The 10,480-nt window shown below is 48.9% G+C and overlaps 1 protein-coding gene across 1 annotated transcript; it reads left to right on the top strand.

Moving 5' to 3' along the window:
* The first annotated feature begins 261 nt into the window (after nucleotides 1-261).
* Nucleotides 262-6,583, top strand: MCIDAS (multiciliate differentiation and DNA synthesis associated cell cycle protein). The gene is made up of 7 exons (XM_060146076.1): nucleotides 262-378; nucleotides 466-562; nucleotides 743-834; nucleotides 4,073-4,145; nucleotides 4,711-4,922; nucleotides 5,775-5,885; nucleotides 6,143-6,583. The coding sequence occupies exons 1-7, from the start codon at nucleotides 262-264 to the stop codon at nucleotides 6,581-6,583; spliced, it is 1,143 nt and encodes a 380-aa protein (XP_060002059.1).
* Nucleotides 6,584-10,480: the final 3,897 nt, after the last annotated feature.

The following is a 10,480-nucleotide window of genomic DNA, read 5'->3' as shown; positions in this document are numbered from 1 at the left end:
AGATTGTCCGGGGCTGAAGGCGCCACCACTGGCGCTCAGGCGCGAGCCGCCCCTCCCGCGCGGCGGTCCTCCTACTCCACCCCGCCTTCCCTCTGCACCTTCACAGTCGCCCCTTAACCCCACCCCGGCCACGCGCCTCCCCGACTTCCGGCCGGCTTCAGAGCCTCGGGAGCGCTGGGTGTCGGGTCGCCATCCCGGCCCGGCCGCCGCCTCCAAGCAGTCGACGCGGGGCTCCAGGCCTGAAGCGGGCGGGGAGGCAGGATGCAGCCGTGCGGGGGCACCGCGGCGGGTCGCCGGGCCTTCGACAGCATTTGCCCCAATAGGATGCTGGATCTGCGAGGCCGGCCGTTCGGCAAGCCCGGGAAGCTGGAGAGGAAGGTGGGGCCGCAGGACGGAGCCGGGCAGGGTCCTCACGCTCCCGGCAGTGAGGGCTGACCCGCGCTCACCGTTTCTGTGCCCGGCTAGTTCGCCCCTGCGCGGAAGCTCTTTCTCGGTAGCAGCGGCAGCAGCCCGGTGTCGGTGTACGAGGATCCCCCAGACGCCGAGCTCGCTGCGCTGCCAGGTGATACCGGTGGTCCCTGCGCGACCCCTCGGGTTCCCCGCGCTAGGTGGGTGGGGCGCGCGGGCCTCAGAAGAGCTTTTCTCCCTGGGGTTTCGGAGTCCTGGCGGCGATGCCAGCGGCAAGCCCTTGCGGGGAGGCTTAGGGTCCGCCCGGCGCGTGTCTCCGGTTCTCCCTACGCAGCCCTCACCACCATAGACCTGCAGGACCTCGCTGACTGCTCCTCGTTACTCGGGTCCGACGCGCCGCCTAGTGGTAATTCGGCCGCCTCACAGGTACCTCTCCTGGTGGAAACTCGCGGCCTATCGAAACCCAAACTTCGATTCGGGAGTCAGTTCTCTGAGTTTCCTCAAAGAATCCTTTTGGGTGGGGAGCGCAGGCACATCTGGCTAGCGGGGGGAGATGTCCTGCAGAAATCCAAGCCTCGAGAATTAGAACTTCCTCCTCCCTCCTAGTATGTTAACGGTGGCCGCATTCTCAGAACTTTTCTGACCAACTCTGGACAGGGAAGCTCATCTGGAGGGCTCCCCTGCCAGACGGGTCTTCCATTCCCCTCCCCATCTATTCCTTGGAGCTGCAATAAAGCAACGTGGTGGTTGCGCACTGAGGGACGAGGTGGGTAAATGGGAGCAAAGTTGCTCTCTGGGCACCTATCTGTTCTCCCAACATGCCTTTCCCGGCCATTCATTAACCATTTTCATTCCCTGGATGTCTAAGGAGTGTGGAGATTGGAGAATAACTTCTCGATCAAGACTGGAAAAAACGAAGAGAATTTACATTTGGAGGAAGTGGGAAGAGTGACAAAGGACTCGAAGAAATCTGACTGAAAACGTTGCTCTCTACAGAGATGGCCCTTCAGCAGTTGGGCACTTTATAAAAGTCCTTTTCGCCCCCTGCAAAGGCTGCTGCCACTTACTCCCATGGGGCAAAGAGGCATTTCCCCCAAAAAACCTATCTTCTTACTTGCATCCCACTTCTACCACTTGCCAGGGCTGAGACTCCCCAGCCAGATGATGGCATCTCCCAGCACTGGTGTCTGGGAGGTCAGAAGCCTGCCTCATCGATGGATATGAATACATCCATCGATGCATATGAATGGATATGAATAGCTAGATGCAACCTCCAGGAAGGGTGCCAGTTCCAGGTTCCTGGCAGCAGGTGCTTGGGATATGAGGTTTCACGGGAACAGACCAAGTACAGAACTCTCCAGAGGAAATGACCACCTCCTAGAACTGGGGTTGGGGTGGTGGAGCAAAGCTTCCCAGGGCCTCTCTAAGTGCCTCTTAGAATTGGGATAGAGCCTAGGGAGACTCAGGGTAGGTGGCAACTGAGAGCAGAGATTGTGAAGGCAACAGGTAAGAGTGGGAATTGCCCTGCAAAGGCCATTCTCCTGTTCTTTTAGGGTTTGGATGCTCAAATGAAAAAAGGCAATACATGAGCATCTTTCAACGGACCCAGAGGGCTACATCACGCCCTTACTCCAACATGTTTATTTTGCAAGAAAAAAGCCAAACCAAACCAAACAACAACAGAACCAAGCAGGCTCTTGCTGAATTTTTGCTTATGTATACAGAACTTAAATTTGACATCATGCTCTGCGTTAAGTTTTTTGGTTTTGTTTTGTTTTTGTTTTTTGGCTGCTGTTTGTGTTGGAGAAATGCCAGGTTTTTACCTAATTGGGAAGATAAGATTCACAGTTTCAAGGACAGAGCTCATGCCCGATGGCCCAAGCAAGAGGTCCAGGGTTTTTCCCGCTGGAAGGCAGAACTGGTACAGAAGCAGATATATCCCTAGGGGAAGATTCTGTGGGGGAACCCCCTGGCCAGTGCACACTCTGGTTATATTTCTCTTTCCTGTTGGGGAAAGTGGACAGAGAGAGGAAGTGCTCTAGAAGTGTTTGAGGTCCAGAATGGGCCAAGACCTGGGATAGCACAGGAGGAAGCATTTCCTGGGTGGCTGTCCCTGAGAGTTGGCCTCTAGTCTCATGGTAAGGGCTTTTCTCTACTGAGAGGGAGACCTTTGAGCCCTTGGGAAATGTCTCATTTCTGACTCCTTCAACCAGGGAAGAACTTGTGCTTCAGGATTTGTCTGGGGCCCTCAGTCTTTCCTTTCTAAGCTCCCTTCCCCTTACAGACTCAGTTCTCAACTGGTGCTAGAGGTTTCCCTGGTTGAAGCTCTCCTCCCTGAAGAAAACTGATACTTGTACATTCTTTGAAGTTAGAGTCAGAATAAGTTCCTCTTCTCAGAAATATTTGAATAGTAAAGACGGGTGTTTGGGAGAAGAATATGATTAACCCAAAGGAATAAAAAAATTGATAATAGTGGAATCAGTAGAATAGATATTTCTGATGGGCACACTGGATGCACCCCCACACCATGCTCCTTGAGAGGCTTCTTTCCCCTTCCCAGAACTGTCTTCATTGGAAGCCAGGCTTTCCTAAAAGAGAAATAAAAGCTAGAGGCAATGAGGTATAGAGGAAAGAGGACTGAAATAGGCACCAGCATTCTGGGGCAGAAGCTCCAGTTTCACTATTTCAGAGCTGGGTGGCTTTCGACAACGCGATTTCTCTGAGCTTCAGCTTCTCCATCATGGGAGGAGTCACTTCCTGGGCCCTGCCTACTTCCTACATTGGTGTGAGAATGAACAGAGAAACTCGTAAAAGTCTGTGTCAACTCTGTCCACGAATTAAGGGAATAAGAAGTTTCCTGGTCACCAGCCTTTTGCAGTCTCCTCCCGTCTCACGCACCCAGGCACATTGCAGGAACCCAGGAGAGTGTCCAGTCCAAGATACTGGAGATGCATCACGCCCTGCGGGAAAAGTCAACTCCAACTTTTTGAGAAACAGAAGAGCAAGAGGGGCCACGCCTGCTGCGTGCTGAACAGAAGCACTTTCCATAGCATCCCTGGCCCCTCATCGCTTAGCCTCCCTTTTCTCTTTCTGTGTGGGGAGAGGTGGTTTAGTTGTGACTGAGCCTTGGCGGGATGTGTGGACTCGAGTCACTGCTTTGGATGCCTCCGCACGCTGGCGGGTCTTGGGAGGAAGGACGGTGTGTTCGTACGCCATGCTCCCAGCTCTTAGAGCTGTGGCTCCTTGGCCTGTGGGTAAGTCGGAGCTGAAGGTCTAAGCGGGCGCACTAGCAACGCGCCTGGTTGGCTGGTGACTGGCCAATGAGGCGGCGCCGGACTGTGCCGGCTGCCAGAGGCCGGGCGCGGGGCGGCTGTGCTGCGCGCAGAAGGACCGACGCGCGACGCAGCAGCGCGCATTTTCAGCGCCCGGCAGGACCCTCCCGACCGGGTCCCCGCTTCGTGCGTCCCTCTCCCCACCATGGCAGTGCAAGCCTGCTGGATTCCGTGTCTCGGGCAGGGCTTTGATTTTCAGGTACAAGTTTCAGCTGCGGGCGCGAGTGCATGCAGACCTGCCATCGAGCCCGGGAGGTTGACTGTCGGTCTAGGAAGTGTTCCAGACCCGCCAGACTCAACATTAACTAGTTTGTACCTCCGGTTTGTTTCAGAACCACTCCCTGCAAACGGCAGCGGACTTCGATCTGCAGGATTTCAGAGACACCGTGGATGATCTAATTGCAGGCAAGTGCAATCTCTTTGCAGTTCAGCAACGGCGGGGGTGTCCTCTACCCCTCAAATCTGACTAGTTTGGATTTCGTGGTCCTGAAAGTGGTAAACCCTGTACCTGTCAACGACTCGCCAGCAACTCATCAAAGTGTTTGGCTCATCCAAATTTAGCTCTCCCCCCCTTTTCCTAATGGAGAAGATGAGTCGCTGGATCTATAGCGCTTTCTCAGTTTGCCCGTGTGAGTTCTGGGAGAGAGAACCCTACGCTGTGACGTGGTCTGGAAGACGCTGAGTGACAGGAGTGTGCAGAGTAGTGCATTTGTGTGACTTCAGGCAAGTTTACCCTGGCCACCGTGGAAATCCAGTACAGATCATCTCAACAGGCATTTATTGAGCGCCTGCTGTGTATGTACAGGATATCAGGAAGAGCCCGGGGATCGTAGGGATTGCAGAGTGAGGGGTGCTTTATTAATAAAGAAAAATCACGTAAACCCTATACCCGCGTGATATTTTGTCCCTGCAGTTAGCTGGGCACGAGTCTGAGGCTGCAAACCCAGCTCCCTCTCTTCCTCTTCATCAGACTCATCCTCTATGATGTCGCCTCTCCTGGCGGGCGGAGACTTCCCCTTCTCTCCTTGCGACGTACTGCCGTTTGGTCCCTGTCTCTCCCCACAAGCCTTGCAGTCACCGCCGCTGCGCCCTCCCGACGTGCCCCCACCAGAGCAGTACTGGAAGGAGGTGGCCGACCAGAACCAGAGGGCGTTGGGGGACGCACTCGTGGAGAATAACCAAGTAGGGACACTGGGCTGGCGTCCAGGAGTCCTTGGGGCGGGGGCAGGGTATAGGGCTCCGGGAGGAAGTGGGGTTGCAGGAGCGGGAATGAGCCCCTTTGGACGTTAGAACCAGTGGACGAGTTTACGTAGCTGCTGTTGCTCCACTGGCTCTACCTCAGTTTACAACGTCACTAAGTGGGAATAATCTTACCCACCAGATTTTTTTTTTTTTTTTTTTTTTTTTGCGGTACGCGGACCTCTCACTGTTGTGGCGTCTCCCGTTGCGGAGCACAGGCTCCGGACGCGCAGGCTCAGCGGCCATGGCTCATGGGCCCAGCCGCTCCGCGGTATGTGGGATCTTCCTGGACCGGGGCACGAACCCGTGTCCCCTGCATCGGCAGGAGGACTCTCAACCACTGCACCACCAGGGAAGTCCCATCCACCAGATCTTGTTTTTCATCCACCAGATTTTTAATAGGGCCACCAATACTTATTGAAGACTTTCTATATGCCTGGTATTGTGCTTACCAGTTTACTTTCCTCATTAATCACTCACAACCATTGAGCTAGATACTTTTACCAGCCCCATTTTACAGATAAGGAAACTGACTTATAGGAAGGTTGAATTTCTATATCTGCCTGTTGCCCAAGTCAGCACTCCTCACCGCTACACTGAGGATTAACTGAGAAACATTTTGTCTAAGTGCTCTGTAAAAATAAATAAATAAATAAAATTATTCTCACCAGTGTAAACGTCCTTGGGGCCCCAGTTTCTAATTAGACGTTAGGATCTGCGTTCAATTTATGCAGAGTTTACAGACGAGACCGAGCACGGTAGACTATCCCTGAATGTTTGGGTCTCCTCCTGCAGCTGCACGTGACGTTGACCCAGAAACAGGAGGAGATTGCCTCACTGAAGGAGCGGAACGTGCAACTGAAGGAACTCGCCAGTCGGACACGGCACCTGGCCTCGGTGCTGGATGTAAGTGGGGCGCGCGCGTGTAGAACACTGCAGAAACTCGGAAATGTTCTGTGCACCTCCCACTCAGCTCCCGGTGTTGGGAGCCGGGGGGGGTCGGGGAACGGAGGGGACCGCTGGGAGCTCGCTGAGTCACTTGCAGGCGTTGCCTAAGTCGGCCGAGTCGCGCAGTTCTAAGTGCGCCCAGGTCTCCTTTGAGCGCCCAGCACGAGGCGAGTCCGGCTGGCCCCAGGGCGGCGCTCCTCCCCATCTTTTTGTAGAAGCTGATGATCACACAGTCCCGGGATTTCGGGGCGGCAGCTGAGCCCATCCCACTCAAGGCGACTTCCAAAAGGAGCCTGGAGGAGTTGTTCAGCGCTGCGGGGCAGGATTGCGCGGAAGTGGACGCCATCCTGAGGGAGATTTCCGAGCGCTGCGATGAAGCGCTGCAGAGCCGCGATCCCAAGCGGCTCCGGCTGCAGCCCGAGCTCCCGAGCACGGACGGCAGGCCTGGGAACCTGCACGGCGCCTTCCGGGGGCTGCGCACAGACTGCAGCCGGAGCGCGCTGAACCTGAGCCACAGTGAGCTGGAGGAGGGCGGGTCCTTCAGCACCTCCATCCGCAGCCACAGCACCATCCGTACCCTCGCTTTCCCCCAGGGAAATGCCTTCACCATCCGGACAGCCAACGGGGGTTACAAATTCCGCTGGGTCCCCAGTTGAGCTGAGAGGTGGTCCTCCGAAACACTGCCCTCTATCCAAACTGAAGCGCCTGGAGGCTAAACGGGAGTAGCTGAAACCTGGTTTCTCAGAAGAACTCCACTTGCAGAGCCGACGCCAGCCTGAAACTTTTTTTTCAGGAACAAAAACGTTTTGCTACTGATGCACTGTAAAATTCTGGTACAAAATACTGTGTAGTCCCTCCCCTTTTCACAGCGAAACCGTGTGTGTATGTGTATGTGTGTGTGTGTGTGTGTGTGCGTGCATATGTATGTGTATACATACGCTTATATATCACAGTCAATTTTTAAAGTATTTATTTTTAGCAGCTTTGAATTACGTACTTTTTAGAGCTGGAAGGGACCTAAAAACCACTTAGGTATTTTATAATTGCAATAATGCCCTATTTTCATACGAAGCAAAAGGGGGCTCTAAGACGTTAAGCAATTTTCTACAAAAAGAAGCGTCATGGGCACCTTCCGAGTGCTCTCGCTAGTCTTTTAAAGATTGTAGGTCCAGAGGCCAGGTCTCTGGGTGAACGTTTCAATACGTCACTCACTTCCCCTGATCACTTAATTTTGTTACTATTGGAATCTTTCATTTTAGCTGCCAGAATAAAAAATTAGGAGAGGTTAGGGTTAGGAATTCCTAAACCCTTGTCTTAGGGCAGGCAAAAAAACAGAGGAAAGTGAAGATTCTCAGAGTCGATGGGTTATTGACAAAATAGGTGCTAAACACGTTTGTTTGTAATGATCATTTACATAATTTTGTAAGATTTATGATAAATGTTTATATTAATTATATATAGTTTTATTTGTCTAGACAGAATAACCACAAGAAAAGCAAACTTAGTAAGAAACACATTGTTTTAAGAAAATGGTACATCCCACATGAAAAAGAATGTGCATATTTTAGGGTGTTCATGTTTTTGGGGCGCAGAAACCAAGTGTGGAAACCTTGGTAAAAGTAAAACTATCTATTTGAATTCCATGGGTAAAACTGGGGTACACATTCATGTTTTATATTTCTTGGCTTCATCTTCTAAGAAAAACTTAGGTGTTATATGGTGCCTTCTCTTTGCCTTTTCTTTATCCCCTTTTGCGTGGGCTTCCTTTTTCTACTCTGTTGTGAAGTTTTGTTAGTAGAGTATGTCAAGTCGTGATTTGTCCTAACCTCCACAGTTCTCAACAGGAGGGCTGCTTCTTGCGTTTGGGGGCTCAGCATGGGCAAGTGTCCAACCCTGTTACACCACATTGCTGGTTCTGCCATCCGAATGCCATCTGAATGGAGAGATCAGGTTACCGGTGAGCTGGGCAGGCTGGTGGAACCTGCTTCCCCAGTTTGTCCTGTGTAACTGTTATCTGTATTTAAATGGCCATTTTGAAAACAAACAAGAAAGTGATAAAATAGAGCACATTTCCTCGTACTTTGTCTAACAAATGGACTCTTAAATGGGCCTCAGCAGCTGTGGCTCACCGGCTCCAGAGCACAGGCTCAGTAGTCGTGGCGCACGGGCTTAGTCGCTTCACAGCATGTGGGATCCTCCCGGACCAGGGCTCAAACCCGTGTCCGCTGCATTGGCAGGCGGATTCCCAACCACTTTGCCACCAAGGAAGCCCGAGAATTCTTTTCATCAGTGTGAATATAAAGTTACTACAGTTCAGCATCAGAAGAAACAGAAAATAAAAACAGAACCCCTTAACTTGTTTCAAGAAACAATCAGCTTGTGAAAAGTTCTTTTCCTCTCCACTCCTCAGTTAGTATCTTCATAATGCATTAGCTTCAATGACAGAAAACTTAAAAAATTATCTATATGTATTTTTCTATTTGTCTTACGCCTGGAATTTAAAAAATGACAAGAGCTTTCAAGACTTCTGTGTGTGGTAGTAGGTGGTCTTATGGCCTTCCCCATGCTGAATGAGCCCACAAACCAGAGCTTCTTTGACCTGGTGTTTTCCTCACTTCTTTGGGAAGCTAACCACCCAATGACTGAGTGCTTATACTAGCAATGAAGGGAGCTGTGCCCACTAATTTATGTCCTTACATTCCTTACATGATGCGAATTCTTTGTACTGCTTGTTGCTGATTTAGTAGGAAACCTCAGTGAGAGCAACTTTAAACCAATCTTAGCCGTTTTCTCCATGATTCTTTTAGCCTATATTCAGCTATGTGATCTAGTGTAGCTCAAGAAGACATGTTAGCCTGAAATTATCCCAATAATTCCTTCATTTCCAATAGGACCAGGCACTGTTCAAGGTGTTCAGGAGATAGTCATGAATAAAACGAAGTCCTTGCTGTCATGAAGTGTGCATTCTAGTGGGGGAGACAGATACTGAACAAACAGTATATAATGTCTGATAATTAACATGTTATATAGGAAATAAAGCAGGGTCTAGGGATAGTATGTGACAGGAATTATTATTTTAGATAACATGGTTGGAGTGTTTCTAAACAGTTTCTATAGCAGCAAAATCAGTTTAAGAAAAGAGGCACACACACTTTAACTGAATTATTTTTTAAGGAAATGACCTCATAATTGCAACACTTAGATGTTGTTCTAAAGTAGTGGTTCTTAAATTGTAGCATGTATCAGAATCATCTATAGGGCTTATTAAAACCCATCTTGCTGGGCCCCATCACCAGAGTTTCTGATTCAGTGAGTCTGGGTAAAGCCTGAGAATGTGAATTTCTAACAAGGTGCCAGGTGATGTTGATGCCTGGGTCTGGGGCCACCTTTGAGACCACTGTTGTAAAGAAATTTTTTAAAGATCACTTTAAAAAGGTTAAAACAAACAAAAACCAATTTACCTGATGTTATGCAAATAATTCTTGTGATTTAGGATTAAGTTTTTAATGATACGAACCATACTACATTCAAACAAGAGCTATATTTCAAAAAGTTGGAAGTGACAGTAATGTGCTTTGAAAAATGATGTTAGATGACCCAGAAGGTAGCTTCAATGATGAAATGAATACCTTCAATGAAGGACTTGATGTTGAAGATAAGTGTGAAGAGTCTGAATAATATTACTTATGAAATGTGTTAAAGAAGCTCAATTCAGTTGGCCCCTAATGTGGGCAGAGAGATCAGGACCTAGTCCTAATTCTTCTAATTAACTCAAAGGTCACTTAGAAGAATAATATGTAACAGTTGAAGAATTATGGTTTCATTAATTTATAATATTAGCTAATGATATTTTTGTGTCTATGTTTAACCTAAAGGAGAACTAGGCAGTACAATGATATTTAAAGAATTTAAAATTATTTGGAGAAATGATATGACCAATAAGGGATTAATATCCAACATATATAAACAGCTCATACAACTCAACATCAAAAAAAACAAACATACACCATGATCAAGTGGGGTTTATTCCAGGAATGCAAAGATTCTTCAATATACGCAAATCTATCAATGTGATAAACCATATTAACAAACTCAAGGAGAAAAACCATATGATCATCTCAATAGATGCAGAGAAAGCTTTTGACAAAATTCAACACCCATTTATGATAAAAACCCTCCAGAAAGTAGGCATAGAGGGAACTTTCCTCAACATAATAAAGGCCATATATGACAAGTCCACAGCAAACATCATCCTCAATGGTGAAAAACTGAAAGCATTTCCACTAAGATCAGGAACAAGACAAGGTTGCCCACTCTCACCACTCTTATTCAACATAGTTTTGGAAGTTTTAGCCACAGCAATCAGAGAAGAAAAGGAAATAAAAGGAATCCAAATCGGAAAAGAAGAAGTAAAGCTGTCACTGTTTGCAGATGACATGATCCTATACATAGAGAACCCTAAAGATGCTACCAGAAAACTACTAGAGCTAATCAATGAATTTGGTAAAGTGGCAGGATACAAAATTAATGCACAGAAATCTCTGGCATTCCTA

The sequence above is a fragment of the Lagenorhynchus albirostris genome, chromosome 3 (assembly GCF_949774975.1).
Source record: "Lagenorhynchus albirostris chromosome 3, mLagAlb1.1, whole genome shotgun sequence".
In the NCBI taxonomy this organism is placed as follows: Eukaryota; Metazoa; Chordata; class Mammalia; order Artiodactyla; family Delphinidae; genus Lagenorhynchus; species Lagenorhynchus albirostris.
Note: the sequence above shows the minus strand (reverse complement) of the source record. Positions and strands in the feature narration are given on the sequence as shown.

What these genes read in the sequence shown, in the direction of transcription:
- MCIDAS (XM_060146076.1), top strand. Translation starts at nt 262, where the DNA reads ATGCAGCCGTGCGGGGGCACCGCGGCGGGTCGCCGGGCCTTCGACAGC. An exon ending in CGTGGATGATCTAATTGCAG is followed by an intron (nt 4,146 to 4,710) that starts GCAAGTGCAATC and finishes CCTCTTCATCAG; the next exon opens with ACTCATCCTCTATGATGTCG. An exon ending in ACCTGGCCTCGGTGCTGGAT is followed by an intron (nt 5,886 to 6,142) that starts GTAAGTGGGGCG and finishes ATCTTTTTGTAG; the next exon opens with AAGCTGATGATCACACAGTC.